The 21,072-nt window shown below is 42.8% G+C and overlaps 1 protein-coding gene across 1 annotated transcript in view; it reads right to left on the minus strand.

Moving 5' to 3' along the window:
- The window catches only part of LOC103199418 (UDP-glucuronosyltransferase 1A1-like), a 16,556-nt gene extending 2,226 nt beyond the window's left edge, over positions 1-14,330 (minus strand). The window contains exons 1-4 of the mRNA XM_007943710.1: positions 13,467-14,330; positions 2,259-2,390; positions 1,515-1,602; positions 265-484 (exon numbers count right to left, since the gene is read on the minus strand). Coding sequence (XP_007941901.1) covers positions 265-484; positions 1,515-1,602; positions 2,259-2,390; positions 13,467-14,330 — 1,304 coding nt within the window. The remainder of the gene's footprint in view (positions 1-264; positions 485-1,514; positions 1,603-2,258; positions 2,391-13,466) is intronic.
- Between the last annotated feature and the right edge of the window lie 6,742 nt (positions 14,331-21,072).

Consider the following 21,072-nt stretch of genomic DNA (forward strand, 5'->3'; position numbering starts at 1 on the left):
CAGCCTTCTGGTGAGCATTCAAATGCCTTAGGCACTATGCTACCAGAGCTCCTGTGGGGAGGTTCTACTCTGTCCTGTAGGGGTGCTGTGAGTCAGAGTTGACTCAATGGTGGTGGGTTTGGGTCTTATAAAGTGCATAATATTAACTCGTGAATTATTTCTAAATCTCGATTTTGATGTACCTGTTTTCACGGTTAAATATTTACTGTGAGTGCTGTGGCCTACAGACAGGTAGCACTCCTCTGTCCTTGCACCTTCTCTCACCTTTTTTCATTGATGACTTTCTTTAGGGCATTCTCCAGATCATCAGAAGTCATTTCAAGGACATTCAGGGTGATTCCTGCTCCCCGGGACTCCATGCGCTTCGCGTTGTCCATCTGATCACCAAACAAGGGCATCATCACCATTGGCACTCCATTACATATTCCTTCATAAATACCGTGTGAGCCAGCGTGTGTGATAAAGGCACGCGTGTTCGGATGACCTGAGACACAAATCAGAGAGGGAGGCTGCAGTCAAGTTGCTGAGTCTCAGTCTCCCATCAGCCAGGCTTGGATGGTGCATTCTCAGTGTTATCTACATGCAGCCCTTCCATAAGAAAATGTGGCCTGAGATGCCCCACCACATAAAAAGCAATGTAGGTTAGGCCTAGATGGTGTTCTGCTACCAGTACAGAATGTAATGATGGGGACCATACTAGACGAACCTTACAGAATGGGAGGAAGATGTGGAACAGGACCTCAAATTCCTAAAAACAAACAGACAGACTTACTGGACCCATTGAAACTGGAGGACTCCCCAAGACCATTGCCCTGAGATTCTCTTTAAACTCTGAACCAAAACTAGCCCTTGAGGTCATCTTTTGGCTAAATCACAGATTGATTCATAAAATAAAGAACATCACTCAAGAGTACTGTGGTCTGAAAAAAAATCTATATGAGACCAAATGGTCAACAATGACTTTAAAACAAAGATGAGAATTTAAGGGGGCAGAGAGACCAGATGAATGGAAATGCAACAACCAGCAGAAATACTGAGAATGTTTGCACATTAGGAAGAATGTGACCAATGTCACTGAACAATTTATACAGGGATAGTTGAATGGTAACCTAAGCTGCTGTGTAAACTTTCCCTGTAAATGCAATAAAATATTATTTAAAAACAAAAACAAAAGCAATGTGAGCTATGCCAGCTATAATATTTTCAACTAAAAAAAAAAAAACCTTCTAGAATAGCTAGATCTAAGCCATTTTCTTCCTTTAACCTTGGTTTGCCCTATACTCAGTGCCTCTGGGTGGTACAAATGGTTAATAGGCTTGGCTGATGGCAGAAAGCAGTCCAAACCCAGCCAAGGGTGCCTTGGCCGAAAGGCTTAGTAATGTCCCTCTGAAATTCAGTCATTGAGAACTGGGGAGCACAGCTCTGCTCTGATACACGTGGGGTGGCCATGGGTCAGAGGTGATGACACAGCAAGTGGCCGTGGGTTGGCCGACAGAGCAGTGCTCCTGACATACCGAGCAGATCATTCTGAGGCAGCCACTTGACAAGCACTGTGTTCTTCGCGAGATTAGATGGCCGGTTCCCAGTATACCGCCACAGCACCTTGCAGACAGGAGAAAAGGAGAGACAGCGAGAGATTTTAAAGACAGAACACGACATAACTTTCAAAAATCTGCTGTAACAGCTAGCAAGTGGGGCTCTCTGAACAGACTCAGCCTTGCCACGACAGGAGGCATCGTGAAGGAGAAGGCTTTTGCGGCTGGTGACACTGTGCTTCTTGTTATATGGCTTGGGTACATGAGTGTTTTTGCTTTGTGCAAACTCATCAGGCCATGCTTTTATGATTTTTGAGCTTTCTACTCTTTGAGGAAAAGCTGATGTAGTAAAATGAGTGAGTGTAGAACTATAAATGCAGAAATATAGGAAATAAGTCCAATCTCCTAACCAAAACTTTTTGGAGAAATACAATTTAACATGAAGAAACAATATTCTTTATCATTTTGTCTTTTAAATAAATTCTCCTCGATACGTTTTTTTTAATCTTTTAGAGGAGATCAGACTTCCGAGTGAAGTGGACCATTGTGTAAGAGAGTAGTTGAGAGTTAAGTTACAAAAGTCACCTTTGGATTAATAGTTGGAAGGTGGTGTGGAAACCCAAATCACATGTTCCACCTAATAGAATTCATTTAGATCCTGGAAGTCTGGGGTTACACTAGAAATATAAAAGATTGTGAAGATAAATGTAATGGTCTTCCTACCGTCTGAGGAATTTTTCCCAAAGCATCCGCGATTTCCATTGCCTTCTTCTCTGGAATCTCCGACACCATTGATCCCAAGGAGAAAATCACAATCCCATGCTCCCCGGAAGCATTCACATAGGCCTCAAATTCCTAGAGCCAGAGAGAAATGTCCATTGAACTTTGTCTCAGATTCTTTGGTGACAGCATACATTAAGCTATGAATCCAATGTCTTCCTCTTAAAAATGTCTTTAAAGGTATGTTGCTGCTGTTAGCTGCCATCCCTGGCAACCCTACCCATGATGGAATGAAAGGCTACCTGGTCCATAGGGTGTTCACTGGCTTATTTTCAGATGTAGGTTGTCGGGCTTTTCTTGGTTAAGGAGAAAGAGAGGCAGAGACAGAGGCAGAGAGAGACTGAGCCTGGGTGGCACAGTAAGTTTGCAAGACAGCACTGACAGAAAATGCGGGAGCAGGCAGACAGCAGTCTTGATTCAGTCTTTCCTACATTCTATTGCCAGGAAGTCATCTTTTTTCATCAAGGAGTTAAAAAAAGAAGAGAAAAAAACATCAGTGATTATGAGTATATTTGAATGCTAAACTCTGAGTGATTTTCTAGCTGATAAAAATTGTTGTTAACCTGTCAGTTTACCATGACTTGCCATTACTGCGTCATACTGTAGTGGCTTACATGTTAGTTACTACAATGCTGGCAGCTATGCCACCAGGATTTCAAATACCAGCAGGGTCACCCATGTAGAATAGTTTCAGTGGAGCTTCAAGACTAAGGCACACCAGGAAGAAAGGCCTAGTGGTCTGCATCCAAAAATAAGACAACGAAGACCCCATGGATCACAACAGAACACTATGTGGTCTAGTGCAGGAGGATGAGTCCCAGGTCGGAAAGTGCTGAAAATGCACAGCAGCCACAATGGCGGATTCGAGCATATCAATGACCATGAAGGTGGCCCAGGACCCAGCCATGTTTTGTTCTGTTGTCCACGGGGGTCGCTGTGAGTCAGAGCTGACTCAACAACACCTGACGACAATGTGGTAGCATTTGTGAAGCAGGAGGATGGGCTTTGAGACAGTGTCTGTGTGCCAGGGGTGAGAAGCCATGATCGCAGCATTCCCAGTGATCAAGTACAGATTACAGATTACCACCTATCAGAGGCCTCTCCCCAAAGCAACAAGGAATGGGCATTAGAGATGGAAGTCAGGCCAACAAAAGAGGTGCAGTGAAAGGATCATTTCAATCAGAAGAGTCCCTGGCTGTTGCCAATTGTTAATGAGTTTGGCTGCTAACGGAAGGTTGATGGTTTGAGTCTACCCAGAGGCATCTTGGGAGAAAGGCCTGGCAGTCTACTTCCAAAAATCAGGGATTGAAAATGCTGTGGAGTACAGTTCTACTCTGATGCACATGGGGCACCACGAGTCAGAACCAACTCCATGGCAACTGCTTTTGTTCCGAATCAGAAGAAGAGCAGTGAGCCACAGTGTTGAAGGAAGTGATTCAGCAGAAGAGAGTGGTTGGTGTGTTGCAAGGAAAAGGGTAAGGAAACACCTGGATTCAGTAACAATCTTAGCTCAGCCTGACCCTTCGTCAGTCTTCAGAGCCAACTCCAAAGCACCTCTGTCTCAAGGAAACTGTGCTGAAGTGAATTGCTTGGTATGGCCCTTCTGGCCATGGTCTTTATAACTCCCACCAAAGACTGGGTGGGACTATGCAAATGCAAAGTGTTTGTGGGCGCCCCCAGGGGGTTTGGATAGCTTGTTAACAATGTAAATAAAGTGCACAGCACACTTGTGAGAGTGGGACAATGCAAGTAACGTGTTTGGAACTCTAACGTGAGGATGGATCAGTATTGCCATTCTGCTAGGCTTAAAGTGAGCCATTCCAGAGGCGGAAAGTGGGGATCTCACTATCATCAAGAAAGAAGAGCCAGGAGTGGAGCATGTCCTTTGGATCCAAGATCCCTGTGATGAACTTCCTCAATCTAGGAGACATAGAGCTATGACACGAGACATGGTGAGAAGCAGCTGCAGAGAAATGGTGGCAGCAGAGGCCGCAGAACTAAGAGACTGGCAGGAGGCAGAGTGGTCTTCCCAGCCCACAGAGTGAGAGAGCTGAGTGCCTTCAGGCTGAGGCTTACTGGCAGAGGTAAAAGAGCTTTACAACACTTGCCAGAGCAGGGCAGAGGCCAAGCTGAGGGGCTGAGGGCCAGAGAGAGACCTGCCTTCAGGTATGGGTGAGGGGAGGCTATCCTGATCGAAGAACTATATCTTGAATGTTCCTGATCCTGAACTGTAACCTATTACTTCCTTAATAAACCTCATATTGTGAATATTGTCTGTGAGGTCTGTGTGGCCATTGCAATGAACTGTCAAAACCAGAAGAGAGAAACAGTTGGTATCAGAATTGGTAAAAAAAAAAAAAAAAAAAGGTTGGAGGATGGCAGCATGTCTGACTTCCATCTCATAGGAATCAGCCTTGGTCTGTTGATCTTGATCCTCCTCCCCACCCTTGTGAAGTTAGAGGAGATCAGATGCTCCCACCATCATGCCATTTTTACAGAATCACATAAACACATATACAGGGTAATCCTCTTAGAAGAAACAGAGCAATGCATAACTATGACAACACTTCTCCAACTACAGACCCCTGGCAATCTAATTAACTTTCCCGAATGTCTCCCAAATAATTTTATATGTTTCCAAAGAATACTGAGGACACAACTGAGATCATGTGGTGTACTAGAATCTTCCCAAGACCAAGGAGTTTCTGAGAACACAGGACTTTCAGTGCTGAAGCCAGGACAGGACATTCTGTCATTTAGATGGGAGACTCAGGAGACCTCTCATAGGCCTGGGCACACATGACTTTGGCAATGACCTCTGCCAGGCTTGGTTCTGAGCACAACCTGAATAAACCTATCTCTATTAAAGAAATTGAATCAATAATTAATAATCTTCCAAAGCATGACCAGTCTTCCTGTGGTGACCCCACTGCCTTCACCCTCACCATCTCCAGGCCCTCTTGGAGTCTTCTGGCTGAAAGCTGCTATCGCAGCCTTTCCAATTAGTTCTATCTAAAAAAGTCAGGTAGGCAAGAGTCATCCTCACCAAAGCTACACTGTGTTCTTGGTTTGTGGCAAGAACTTCCTGAGGGTTTTTTGTTTGTTTGTTTTTGAAGTCCTGTGATGCACACCACACCTTCCTCCCCCTTATACTCTCTCATTTATAGGGAAGACAGCTCATCTGGAAGTACTCTCAAACATCTTCCTACTGAATAATGATTAGATATATGGCTTACCTAAATTTCCTCCAGCTTTCTCTTCTTTGTGAAACCCACTGTTAAGCTAAATCTTGCCTGAAAGAGGTCAAGTCTAATTTTAGCTCCTTCCATATCTTCCAACACTCCAACACCCACTTGGCAATCACCAGGGCATGATTAACATAAAATCAAACCCCAGGTCCATGAACATTCAAGATTAAACAGCAGGGTTAGACTAAAGTTCAAAAGGCACAAAAGTTCATCTACAGATCACAGCAGAAATAACTGTGAAGACTGTGTTATCATGTCCAAGACCTAGCACTAGGCCAGCCCTTATGATGTCTAATAAGGTTTATATCTATCCCCTACTTGGCAGAACTTCCTCTAGACTTCATCTCAACTTCACAGTCCTCTTGTATGATCAAAGAGTGAAGCAAGGTGCTCACTGAAAACATCCCTCAATTTGCCCACTGCTCACTCTCTTCAAAAAAAGATGAGACATCTGAAATATTTTGCTTCCCCACTCTGATGAGATTTACTCACTCAAAATGAGACCTTTCAAAGAGTTCCTAGGTGTTGCTAAAAGAATTGGCATTTTCAGTTCCAGGCTTTTTGTTTGATTTTCCCTTCCCAAATGTCTTTGTCCTTGGGTGATGCAAATGGCTAAGCACTCAACTAATACCCAAAAGGTTGGTGTTTCCAACCCATGAAGAAGTGCCTTGGAAGGCAGGCCTGGTGATTTGTTTTTAAAAGGTCACAACCTTGAAAACTCAATGAAGCAGTTCTGCTCTGCACACAAGGACTCACCAACTCACCATGAGTTGGAATCAACTCAACAACAACAAATCATACGTGTGTGTGTGTGTGTGTGTGTGTGTGTGTAGAAAGAGAGAGAGAGCTATAGATATATGGCATAGATATATAGAAATACACATATATCTTTCCTGGGATTTATTTGAGTCATCCCAATACGCAGACTTGATGCATTTTACAGCTCAGGGAAATTAGTTTCTATTATTTGGCTAATTATTATCTCTTCTACATATATTGCTCTTTTCCCCTTCTGAAATCCCTATTATTCACATGTTGTTGTTGTGAGATGCCATTGAGTCCATTTCAACTCATAGTGAACAAAACACTGCCCAGTCCTGCCCCATCATTGCAGCCACTGTGTCAATCCATCTCAGTTTGGGCACACTTGCTTCTAAGGAGCATTCCAGCTGTACTTCCTCCAAGATTTGTCTTTCTTCTGGAAGTTCATGGTATTTTCAATGTTCCTCACCAACAGCACAATTCAGATGCATCATTTCTTCTTCAGTCTTCCGTATTCATTCTACAGCTTTCATATGCATATAAGGTGATTAAAAATACCATGGCTTGGGTCATCTTCATCTTCAAAGTGACATCTTTGTTCTTTAATACTTTAAAGAGATCTTTTGCAGCAGTTTTGCCCAGTGCAATGTGTTATTTGATTTCCTGAGTGCTGCTTCCATGTGCATTGATTGTGGATTCAAGCAAAATGAAATCCTTGACAACTTCAATCTTTTCTTCATTTATCATGACATTGCTTATTGGTCCAGTTGTGAGCATTTCTGTCTTCTCTATGTTGATTTGTAGTCCATATTGAAGACTCTAGTCTTTGATATTCATCAGTAGATGCTTCAAGTCATCTTCACTCTCAGCAAGCAACGTTGTGTCATTTGCATATCACGAGTCTTCTTCCAATCTTGATGCCACATTTTTCTTCATACAGTTCCACTTCTTGGACTATTTGTTCAGTAGACAGATTGAATAAGTATGGGGAAAGGACACAACCCTGATGCACATCTTACCTGATTTTAAACCACACAGTATCCCCTTTTCCTGTTTGAAAGACTGCTTCTTGGGTGTTTTATACATGTCTCTCATGAGCACAATTAAAGGTTGTAGAATTCCCATTATCCACAATGTTATACATAAGTTGTTATCATCCACACAGTTAGAGGTTTTTGCATAGTCAATAAAACACAGGCAAATATCTTTCTGGTATTCTTTGCTTTCAGCAAAGATCAATCTGACATCAGCAATGATATCCCTCATTCCACATCCTCTTCCAAAACCAGCTCAAATTTCTGGACGTTCCCTGTTGATGTACTACTGCAATCATTTTTGAATTATTTTCAGCAAAATATGCAAATAAAATTTTGTGGAAATTCATATATTCAATCCCTGAAATCTGTTCTCCAAACCTTTTATCTCTTTCCTTATGGCTTCTCTCTCTTTTTGTTCTAGATTGTGAGTTATTTACTCTAAATGACTACTTAGGACACTATGTCCAGTCCCAACAGTACCTTCAATTAACTACTATTCATAAATCATGTTATTTTACTTTCAGAAAGTCCTTTTTGTAGTTGGACTCAAATCTCTGGATTTTTCTCTCATTGACATCTGTCTCCTCCTTCAGATATGTTTTGTTCTGCTGTTGTTAAGTGCTGTTGTATTGGCTCTAACTCATAGCCACCCATGTACAACATAACAAAACACTGCCAAGTCCTGCACCACCCTCACAATCATTGCTGTGGTTGAGCCCATTGTTGCAGCTACTGTGTCAACCTATCACATTCAGAGTCTTCCTCTTTTTTGCTGACCCTATACTTTACCAAGCACAAAGTCCTTCTCCAGCATCTAATTCCTCCTGATAACATGTCCAAAGTACCTGAGATGAAACTTCACCATCCTCACTTCTAAGAAGTGAAATGTGATGTATTGATTCTTCCAAAAGTCCATGGTATATTTAATATTCTTGGCCTACACCATGATTTAAATACATCAATTCATCTGTCTTCCTTTTCCTTTCCAGTAGCTGCCAGTCCTGATAACTATACTCTTCTTTCCCAAAAGTAAGACAAAGGCTCAGTTACTGGGGTATCTTTGGTTAGTTCAGTTTGTACCCTTTTTTCCATTCATTCACTCATTTAACAAGTATTTTCTGAGTGCCTCTTAGATGGGCTTGGTGCTGATATTTATGGGACACCAACCATGTGCTTTGGTGATAGAAATGATGCTGGAGACTACATGATAGAATTTCACAAGACCAATGATTTATTCACTGCGAATATCTTTTTTTTTTTTTTAACAACATAAATGATGGCTCACATGGACCTTGCCAGATGGAATACACAGGTGTCAGACTGACTACATCTGTGGGAAAAGGCAATGGAGAAGCTCAATATCATCAGTCAAAATAAGGCCAAGAGTTGACTGTGGAACAGACCATCAATTGCTCATATGCAAGTTCAAATTAAAGCTTAAGAAAGTTAAAACAAATCCATAAGAGCCAAAATATCATGTTGAGTATATCGCACATAAATTTAGAGATCACCTGAAGAATAGCTTTGATGCATTGAACACCAATGACCAAAAACCAAATGAGTTGTGGGATGACATCAAGAACATCATCCATGAAGAAAGCAAACAGTCATCTAAAGGACAGGAAAGGAAGAAAAGTCCAAAATGGATGTTGGAAGAGACTCTGAAATTTGCTCTTGAACAGAGAGTAGCTAGAGCAAATGGAAGAAATGACAAAGTAAAAGGACTGAATAGAAGGTTTCAAAAGGCAGCTCAAGAAGACAAAGTGAAGTGTTATAATGAAGTGTGCAAAGACCTGGAGTTAGAAAACCAAAAGAGAAGAGCACGCTCAGCATTTCTCAAGGTTAAAGAACTGAAGGAAAGATTCAAGCTTCGAGTAGTAATAGTGAAGGATTCTATAGGCAAAATATTGAATAATGCAGGAAACATCAAAAGAAGATAGAAGGAATACACAGTCATTGTACCAAAAAGAATTGGTCAATGTTCAGCTATTTCAGAAGGTAGCATATGGTTAAGACCCAAGGGCATGGAAAAAGAAAATGCAAGCTGCACTGAAGGAATTAGGGGATGGGGGAAAAGGCTCCAGGAATTGATGGCATACCCATTAAGATATTTCAACAAATGGATACAGTGCTGGAAGCACTTACTTGTCTAGGCCAAGAAATTTGGAAGACAGCTACTTGGCCAAACTGAGTATTTGTGCCCATTCCAAAGAAAGTTCATCCAACAGAATGTGGAAATTATTGAACATTATCATTAATCTCACATGCAAGTAAAATTCAAAACTGGTTATAGCAGTAAGAAAACTTCTAGAAATTCAAGCCAGATTCAGAAGAGGACATGGAATGACGGATATCATTGTTGATGTCAGAGGGATCTTGGCTAAAAGCAAAGAATACCAGAAAGATGTTTACCTGTGCTTTATTGACTACACAAAGGCATTTGACTGTGTGGATCAAAACAAATTATGGATAACATTGCAAAGAATGGAAATTCCAGAACACTTAATTGTATTCATAAGGAATTTGAACATAGGCCAAGAGTTTGCTGTTCAAACAGAGCAAGAGGCTACTGCATGGTTTAAAATTAGGAAGGGTGTGTGTCAGGATTGTATTCTTTCACCACACTTATTCTGTCTGTATGCTGAGCAAAGAATCTGAGAAGGTGTACTATATGAAGAATGCAGTATCAGCATTGGAGGAAGACTCGTCAATAACCTACAATATGTAGGTGACACAACCTTGTCTGCTGAAAATGAAGATGACTTGAAGCACTTACTGACGAAGATCGAAGACTACAGTCTTTGGTATGGATTACACCTCAACATAAAGAAAACAAAAATCCTCACCATGGACGAATAAGTAACATCATGATCAATGGAGAAAAGATTGGGGTTGTCAGGGATTTCATTTTACTTGGATGTACAATCAACACAATGGAAGCAGCAGTCAAGAAATCAGACACTGTATTGCACTGGGCAAATCAACTTCAAAAGACCTTTTTAAAGTGTTAAGAACAAAGATGTCACTTTGAAGACTAAGGTCCACCCAACCCAAGCCATGGTATTTTCAGTCACCTCATACGCATGTGAAAGCTGGACAATGAATAAGGAAGACTGGAGAAGAGCTGATGCCCTTGCATTATGGTGTTGGCAAAGAATACTGAAAATACGATGGACTGACAGAACAAACAAATCTGTCCTGGAGGAAGTGCTGCCAGAATGCTCCTTGGAACCAAGAATGGCCAGGCTTAATCTCACCTACTTTGGTCATGTGGTCAGAAGGGACCATTCCCCGGAGAAGGGTATCATGCTTGCTAAAGCAGAGGGTCAGTGGAAAAGGCAAACACATTCTATGAGATGGATTGACACAGTGGCTGTAACAATGGGCTCAGGTATGGCAAGGATTGTGAAGATGGCACATGACCGGACAGTGTTTCATTATGTTCTACATAGGTTGCTATGAGTCAGAGTGGACGCAGTGGCACCTAACAACAACCACCACATGCAGATGCTTTGCCAGCTGTTAAGAATACAGCATATGGCAGACAAGGTCCCTCCCTGCATGGCTCATGGAGTGGAGGGACCATCAATAAGTGATTAGTTAAATGGAATAATCACAGTTTTTGATGTGCTGTGAAGGAAAGAACACAGAATGATCCCATCGAGTGACATTCACACCAAGATCTGAAAAAGAAGAAGACATCCATGTGACAAATACAAGGAAGAGCATCTCCGAAAGAGGAAACAGTGTGTTTGAGTTTCCTGAACTGAGAAGGAATTTTGAGATAAATTTTAGAGACAGAGAGGGTGGAGTTTTACTGGGTTTCTTAATGAGGAATGTATCATAAATGGACAGAAGGCCAGTGTGACTGGACATTGTCCATACAGATGGACAGAAAACACCTTCCATTTTTATTGGAATTCCCACTACGTATGCATGCATGTTTTCAAAGTCTTAAATTTCAAAGTAAATGTGAAACACAATTGTGTTTTCTTGATTGTTTGGTTTTTAATCCTTCACAACAATGCCATAACATTTCTCTTTAATGTCTCTCTAATATGGAGATGCTGCCAGATATTTTCCTTTTGACCTGAGCTTTGCTCCTTGGTTTGGTATTACTTCTCCTATTCCTTTTCCTTTCTCTAAAAGAGAATTTTGAATGCTTTCTCTACTACTATGTTTTCTTGTTTGACTTGTAATCAATTAATAACCAGATCACCCCATCCAACACAATTCATCCAAGGTCATGGGATCTCAGAATCATTGAGTCAGGATATCTTTGAGGGGCCACTAGCTCTCTCTCCACACTGAAGATGAGGAATCAGAGCCCCACAGAGTGAGGTGGAGAAATTGTGGCCACATGGTATTATGGATTGAAATGTATGCCCCCAAAACATGGGTTCTATACCCTGGAACTAGAGTCCCATGAATTAGCTCTCAGCCAAACAGAAGAAAGGCCTACATCTACCCCAGGGAGATGCACCCCTTAGATCAATCAACCATGAGACATCAGAAGGGCAGCATTTGCATACAGGGAAAGCAGGACAGACAGGACTGCATAGAGAAGAAGGGCACAGGGAAGGGGTAGTCACGGGTGTGGGGGAGATAGGAGACCTTTTTGTTGTTGGGATTGTAATCGGGGCCATGAAACCAAATGTTGAGAGTAAAATGAATCTGCTTTGTAAATCTGCACCCAAATCACAATAATTTTTTTTTTAAATAATCCTAAACCTATACCTGTGAATATAATTCCGTTTGGAAGTAGAATATTGTTTGTTATGTTAATTAGACCATATTAGACCTCAGATTAGGCACTGAAGCAAAGATGCACAAATAGAGGAAGACAGATGCCATATGGAGATCGTCAAGGACCCAAGCAATGCCAAGGTGACAGAAGCCGAGACGTGGAATGGACAGAGAGAGCGCGCCTTCTCTTAGAGCCAGTGCCCTGAATTCAGACTTCTAGCCTCCTAAATTGTAAGAAAATAAATTTCTGTTTGTTAAAGCCACCAGCAAACTAAGACACACAGTGATGCGGTGAAGGTTTCAACAGTGGCACCTGATTTCTTGCTTGCTGTTCTTTCTGTCACCCAAGGTTTCTCCTTGCCATGATTATTTAAAACATGAACTATATTGCACAAACCATGGGAATTAAAATTCAGTAATTTGAATGAGTAATAAATAGTCCTTTGTAGGAGCCAGTCTCAGCACTAGAAGCACCTGGGTTGGCCAACAGACCAATATCTGATGAATAAATAAATGGGTTTTCACTGGAATGCCACCCCCTTGAGGAGACCTTTCCTGGACCTCCATCTGAAGGAGCACCTCCTGCCAGTCTCTATCACCCACTGGGATATTGAAGAGGATGTGCATGCTACTTCAAACTCTGCAGGGAAAAAAATGAACATTTCAGGGAATGAGACACATGCCTATCAAAATATACCCAAACTGAAGCTTTAGCTAAGACCATAAAGGCAGATTTCCCTGCCAGGCTCTGCAGATGTCAAATAACTACTGAATCAATCTTGAATCTCATGTACCTGGCCCGATCAAGGTCAAATGCCTGATTCAAGGTCCAGGTGTGTGCTGTTCACCTTTGTTTCCAGTGTGGTGACCTGAACACAGTGCTCTGTGATGATGACATTTAGCACTTGTTGCATCTAATGCATTCCCATCCACTGAAGCACACTGAATAGGATGCCCAAGTGGTTAAGTTCTCAACTGTTAGCCAAAAAGTTGGCAGTTCAAACCTACCCAGAAGTGCCTTGGAAAAGAGGACTGACAATCTACTTCTGAAAGATGACATGCTTGAGAACCCTGTGGGTCACCATGAGTCAGAATCAACTCAACAGTGACTCAAGTCTCAGTGACAAATAACCCAGAAGCTGTTGCCAAATGGCAGGTATAAACTATAACAGAGACCTAGGAGATGTGCAAGGTAGAAATTAACCAAAACAGGCATTATAAACTACCTAAGCATGCCCATTCAGCATATATCTGAATACACACACACACACACACACACACACAACATTTGGCAAGTTCGTGTATCCAAAAGGATTTGCAAGAATACAAGCATGTAGAGCTTCCACTCATATACACACCTGGGATAGTGGTTTTTGGGGAAGGCAGTTGATCCCACCAACAAAAACAATGTTGGGCATGATAGGCCTGGGGTAATCCTTTACAAAGTCACGTCTGAGCAGCCAGACAGACCCAAAACTCAAAATGTCCTGGACAGTCATGTCTTTCTGAAGGACTTCAGAGGCTAATGACGCATATGGTGAATAAACCATACTGCACATGAAGGATTCAGTGAAGGCGATCAGCATGTTCTTCACCCGATGGAGAAAGGTCATGCTATCTGAGTTCACAGACAGAGACCTGGGAACATAGGATGGTGGATTGGGGCACTGGGTGCCATCAAAATCCAAGCTGCATGGCAAGCCATTCAAGAAGAACACAGCAGGCAGTGATAGGTACTGGGCCACAATGGGGCCACAAGGAAGGAAGGGGTCTGTCAACACAGCCTCAAAGCCACCGGCCATCAGGGAGGCCATGAGCTCCTTGTTGTGCAGTAGGTGAGAACAAGCAGAAAACAACATACTGGCATGCTCTTTGATTCTCTTGTATATTTCGACCACTTGCTGCCAAAAGGGCGCTGTCTCAAAAACACTACGCCCAAGACTGACCAAAGTCATTTCCAAGTCCCTCTTTTGGAAGGGCACAGGGTACCTCTTCAAGGTGTAAAATGTGTCTTCCTTGATGAGCACAGATGCCTCATGGGTCACTACAACTGCTTCATGTCCCCTCTGCTGCAGCTGTTGGACGACACTGACCATGCTGAGCCAGTGGCTGCCATCCATCGGGATCACCAGCAGCTTCCCGCCTTGAGACCCCATGGCGCTAAGCATGCACAGCAGTAGGCCCAGGACAAGCGGACGTGGACCCTGCAACCTTGCGGCCATGGTGCCCTGCATTTGCTACTGGGACTGTGCTCTTCCAAAGGTTCCCTGTCTTCGGATTACATATCACAGGAACCTATCTATGCGTCAGGTTAATGTTTGACTTTTTGTCACGTGATGATGACTGTCATTCAGCTAAAGAGAGCCGGCAGTTTACTTTTAGAGATAAAGAGGGTGGAGCTTTACTGGGTTTCTTAATGAGCAATAAATGTTTAACTGGCTGGTATTCTTTATCAGCCATCCAATCAGCTTCATGTCATTAGTCCCTCCATAGACCATGAGAGTATTACTTAAGAACAAAAGAGATTGTTTTGTGACCTATTAAATTTCCTCTTTAGCAATGAAGCAGAAAGCTGACTATGCTTTTTTAGAAAGAGAAGAGCATGGTGTTGCCACCCCCATCTTTGGCCCATGAAACCTTCAGGAACTGTCCTTTCCTGTGGCTCATGTAAGGGTCTGCCCTACGACTCACATCATTATTTTATATTCATCCAACAATTCATTGAGTCCAGTACAGTGCTGGCCTTGGAGCAGCTAGAGTGGTAATCCTGGCAAATGAAGTCCCTGCCTTCCCAGAACTCATGGACAATCAAGGGACACAGACAGATAGACAATGTAAACAGACAGGGATAATGATGTTGTTGTTCATGGCTGTCAAGTTGATGCAGATTCATAGAGACCCCACATGTGCTAAGTAGAAATGCTTCATAGGGTTTTCCAGGCTGAGAAGTTTTGGAAGCAGTTCACCTGGCCTATTTTTCAAGGCATCTCTGGGTGAGTTAGAACCATCAACCTTTCAGCTAGTAGTCTAACGCTCAACCATTTGTACTACCCAGGGACTCCATAGAGACATCAGAAATTTTGAAAAGTGCTGTCATGGATTGCAATGTGTCCCCAAAAAATGTCTGTCAATTTGGCTGGAGCATGATTTTCAGTGGTTTGGCAGTTATGTAATGATGTACTCACTCCCCATCATGTGATCTGACATGATCAGCCAGTCAGTTGTAAGGGTACTAAGGTGGGACGCATTATTCTTACTCAAGTCACAGCCCTGATCCAATATAAAGGGGACTTTCCCTGAGGTGTGGCCACATCATCTTCTACCTTCCAAACTCCAAACCAAACTCACTGTCATAGAGTCGATGCCAACTCATAAAAACTCACATTGGGTTTCCGAGGCTGTTGATCTTTACAGAAGTAGATCGCCCCATCTTCCTTCCACAGAGAGGCTGGTGGGTTTGAACCACTGAGCTTCTGGTTAGCAGCCAAATGCCTCATCAAGAGATAAAAGGAGAAACAAGCAAGTAGAGAAAGAGCCACCTCAGTACTACTAAGAAAGAAGAGCTGGAAGTGAATGCATCCTTTGGACCTGGAGTCCTGGTGCTGAAAACCTCCTAGACCCAGGGGAAGACTGATGCCAAGACACATGGAGATTTCCAAGGGACACTAGGCCCACAGAAAGGAGACCAGGATACTTCCCCAGAGCTGACAGAGACAGAAAGCCTTCCCCTAGAGCCAGGGCCCTGAATTCAGACTTTAACCTCCTAAAATGTGAGAAAGCACATTTCTGTTTGTTAACGCCATCCACTAGTGGTATTTTTGTTATAGTAATACTACAAACTAAGACAAGTGCTAAGAAGGAAATAAACAGGAGGAAAGGGAAACTGGAGTATAGCGTAAAGGGAAAGGAAGCCATGTAATATGAGACCATGGAAGGGTTCTTGAGGACTGATGTGCAGTCCTTCAGAAGGTCCATAAGGCAGGACTCTGAAGATAGGAAGCCAAAATTGACATGTGGATGGAAGTAAGTGAAATAATACACATTACCTAAGGTCCAGAGGCAAAAGACAGCTGGGGAAATTCTGATGATCAAGTTGAAGGCAAAGGGGTGAGTAAACAAAAACAATACTAATGATTGGTATTTTTTGAGCACGTACTGTGTGGAAGGTTGGGCAATCCTACTTCCGTAGTGATACTGCCTCGGAAACTCAAGGAGGGGTCGCTATGAGTCGGGGCTGACTCGACGGCACATAACAACAACAACAACAACTGTGTGTCAAGTATTGTGCCAAGCACTTTACAAACACATCATATGTAATCCTCTACAACTATTCTGTAGAGGCCGGTACTATTACCATTTTACAGATGAAGATACTGAGACTCAGAGAGGCAAAATGATTTGCCAGAGTCCTGTATTCTGAAGAGGTAGAGATGAGACCCAGAGCCTGAATATTGACCCCTTAAATCTCTGCTTTAAACTACAACTCCTCACGACAACTAGTAGTACCCCAATGATGGTACAGAAGGCCATGATTAAAATTTACAGCCAAGTAAATGTCAGAAAAAAGAAGACAGAAGAACTGGTGCATTTGAATTATAGTGTTACTGAATAATATAGACTATACACAGACTGCCTGAAAGGAGCTCTGATGGCCCAGTGGTTAAAGTACTTGGCTGCTAACCAAAAGGGTGGCAGTTTGAACTTACCATGGGAGAAAGATGAGGCAATTTGCTTCCGTAAAGATTGACAGCCTTGGAAACCCTAAAGGACAATTCTACTCTGTCCTATTGGATCAGTAAGAATTGGAATTGACTCAAGGGCAGTGGGTTTGGTTTGGGCTTTGCTTCCATAAAGATTACAGCCTTGGAAATCCTATAGGGTCACTAGGAATTGGAATCCACTCGATTACAGTAGATTGGGTTTGGTTGGGTGGACTGCCAGAAATACAAAGGTTTAGAAGAAATAAAATCAGAGCACTCCTTAAAAGCTAGGATGGTGAGATTTCACCCACTTACTTTGAGCACATTATCGGCAAAGACCAATCACTAGAAAAGGGCATCATGTTTAGTAGAGAGTCAGCAAAAACAATGGTAATAGATTGACACAATAGCTACAACAATAAGCTCAAACATATAAAAAACCATGAGGATGGCACCTGCCTGGGCAGTGTTTCAAGTTGTTGTACATCAGGTCACCAAGAGTCGGAGGACCTCGAGGGCAATTAACAACAGACAACAAAAGTCAGAAGTAAAGTGGTGAACCCCATAGTCATTACCCAGTCAAAATAAATGGAGAGAAGGCATATGGCAGGATTTTGAGGCCAAGTACAATGTGCTTACACAGCAACACCCAGCATCAGCACATGACCCAAGAGATCAGGGGAAGGTCAGGAATAAGTACAACAATCATTCAACAGAAATGGCCCTCCACAAGAAGGGCAGCAAATAGAGTGCAGACAGCATTGAGCATCTCACTCTATACTTTGAGGCTCCATTGCAGCTCTACACTTTCCCACGATGAAAGCATAGGCCCCAGCATTTTCACCTACAAACATCACTGGCTATTTATATTCAGGGATGTTCTAGGAGGGGCATGGAGAAGTTGCTAACATCAATGCTTCAGAGTCCCTGGGCAATGCAAACAGGTAACCTGCCCATATGATAACTGAAAAGTTGGAGGTTGAAGTCCACTCAAAAGTCTGATGATCTACTTCTGAAAAATCAGTGGTTGAAAACCCCATGGAGCACAGCTCTACTCTGATATACATGGGGTCCTCATGAGTTGGGATCAAACCGATGGCAACTAGCTGTAGTGGTGGTGGTGTTTTTGTGGGACATATAAGCAGAACCCCCTTTTTCAGGTACTTAGAGTAGGTATTTAGAGTCCCTTGTCCCTGGACCACCATCCCTCCTCAACATCCCTTCGGTTTTGTATGCGTTTATCTGTGGACACATGCATACACACACACACACACCCTGAAGGTCCTCCCCACCCAAGTATTCTCCCTTCTGTAGGACCTAGATTCTGGAGTGGGCAAAAAAGGAAATAGCAATGCTTTTGATCTTTGGTATGCATTATCTGCTATCCTGAAATTCAAAGCCCAGTTTAAACTTCAGGGGTCATAATTCTTCTCAAGGTTGGATGCCATGAGAGTTCATCAGTAGATGACAGAGGGCAAAGGGACTGCATACATACACAGTCACCCCCTGGAAATTATATAACTTCCCTGCATCATGCAGAACCTCCAAACTCTCTGAGACCACTGTGTAGCTGGATGGTTTTGGGCCAGGGAGTGCTGTTTACCAATCTGAATAGTAGGCAATCCACCTTCACTCTCAACAATTACATCGGGGAACCATTACTAAGCCGTCCAATAGAGCTCCTGCCCCCAGAACCTAAGTAAATCTGACACTTAAAATCCATTGCTTATTCCTTCATTCATCAAGTATTTATTGAAAGTCTGGATTCAACTGTGTGCCAGGCACAATGCTAGGAGTTGAGGCTAGAAAACCAAGTCATAAATGGTCCCTGTCCTGAAGGGGCTGTCCAATGGACAATGACAAACTCATGACCAGGCAATACCAGGGCAGGGTAAGGTGTACTCCTGTTCAGGGCACATCCTCAGCCCTACAAGTATGGCAGCTACATAATCTGGCTTTGGGAGCTATTGAAGACTTGGGTTTTGGTGAAAACATTCTGGCACCTAATTAAAGAGATGCTCTCTTTTCACCACAAAGCCAGTAGTTAATAGCCCACCACTCCAACACTCCTTTTGCTCTAGGCCTCACACCCAGCAAGTGCTGAATCTGAATCATTCCACCACTGTCTCTCAGACTTAGCTGCCATGGTCCCATTTCAGGACCTCAGAGCACCAACCTAAATTATAGGTTCAGCTCCTCACTCCCCCATCTATCCCTTCTGATTCACAACATAAGCTGACCCCTACCCCACCCCACCCGACCCCACCCTACCCCACCACCACCTCTGCAACCTTGGCCAACAACTTCCCACGGCCTAGAATAAAATTCCAACTCCACAGCCCTGCCTTTGGAACTCCCTAAGAATGGTCGTCAAACCGTCTGTCCGAACTCATTCCTACTCTCTAGCCCTTCTCTGTAACCTCTCCTCTGTCCTTTGCCCTACTGCCATTTGGCCTCGTTTGTCCCTCCCAACATGATCTGTACCTTCCCACTTTGCTTAGTTCACACTGGACCTTACTATTCCTGATTACTTAACAAGTGCCAAGTAAGGACTTGTTCATTCTCTCCAGGTAAGATAAAGTCCACAGTTTTTTCAGATGAGGTTAACAACCCTCTGCCTTTGAATCTACTACCCTTTATGATGAATGTTAGAAAGTTCATTGGTTAATCATTTTCCTTTTGGAACTGAGTGACTTGTGTTGCTATTGCCTCACAGTTTATCAAAAAAAAAAAAAGAAGAAGAAGAAGAACATAGTATCAAAGGGAACAATGAGAAAGCAGAAAACTCAACAAGCAGCCAGACATCGGCCATCTTGTCAGACACCAGAAATGCCAAAGAGAAAATCATGGTCAGGATGAAGAAGCTTTAGAGGAACTAATCACTGTGTCCCAAGGCCAGCCACAGAACCCTAAATTAGGCCAGTAGATCTGAATACACTCGACCACAGGTTCTCAAAGGATGATCCAGGGAACCCTGGGAATCCCCATGAATTTTTCAGGGGAATTTTGCCAAGTCAAAACTATTTCCATAATAATGATGTCCAGTTGCCTTGTTCACTCTCTTTCTCCCGTAAGTGTTCAGTGGATTTTTCCAGAGACTCTATGACATGAAAGCAATAAGTCAAACAAAAAAGCAAATATGGGAATCCTGCTCTCTTCTACTAAACCAGATCGTTAAGAGAATTGTGAAGACATGTAAAACCAGGCCCCTCTCTTCATAAAGTTTTTGAGGTTTTGAAAAATACACCTTTTTAAAAAATAAAAACACAGTCTATGTTAGCATATAGGAGCTCTGGTAGCATAGCGCCTAAGGCACTTGACTGCTAACCAGAAGGCTGGCAGTTCAAATCTACCAACCACTCCTTGGAAGGAAGATGGGGCAATCTACTTCCATAGTGACACTGCCTCAGAAACCCAAGGAGGGGACGCTATGAGTTGGGTCTGACTCGACAGCAAATATAGCATATAGTTAGCATACAGTGGTTTTTGTTTATTGTTATGGAATTGCTTCATGAATAATTTTAATTCTCTGTTTTCCTTTCTAATGCAGGAAGTAATGAAAGGTATAACTCACAAAAACAAAAGCAAATGGGTCCTGGGGCCAAAACATGTGAGACGTGCTGTCCTAGACGAATGGTATCACTGTTCTTTTCTTGAGCTCTGGGTCAGACTGAACTGACTCCCATCACCCTCTCCCTATCCTGAGCCACAGGGAAAAGCCTGACATTAAAACCTACTTTAAGAAAGACAAGGAGCTCTGGTGGTGCTGTGTTAAAGCACTGGGCTGCTAACCAAAAGGTTGATGGTTCAAACCCACCAGTGGCTTCTTGGGAGAAAGATAAGACACCCTGCTTGATAAACATTTATGACTCAGTGGCACTGGGTTTGGTTTTGGTTCCTAAGAAAAACGTTTTCCCCAGAGTCAGGCCCACTGTTGTTGTCAGATGTCATTGAGCCAATTTTGACTTATAACAACCCTATAGGACAGAGCAGAACTGCCCCATAGGTTTTTCTAGGCTATAATCTATAGAAGCAGATTGTCTCCCATGGAGCTGCTGGTAGGTTCGAACTGTTAACCTCTCAGTCAGCAGCCTAGTGCTTAACCATTGTGCCACCAGGGCTCCTTCAAGGTCCACTAGCTAAAAAAGCCTATGGCATAGAGATGATTCAAGTTAGATTCAGAAGAGGATGTAGCATGAATGATAGACCAAGAGACCATTGCTCAAACAGAACAAAGGGATACTGCATAGTTTAAAACCTGGAA

Source organism: Orycteropus afer, unplaced genomic scaffold, assembly GCF_000298275.1.
Source record: "Orycteropus afer afer isolate SDZICR_OR568_19922 unplaced genomic scaffold, OryAfe1.0 scaffold00006, whole genome shotgun sequence".
Classification (NCBI taxonomy): domain Eukaryota; kingdom Metazoa; phylum Chordata; class Mammalia; order Tubulidentata; family Orycteropodidae; genus Orycteropus; species Orycteropus afer.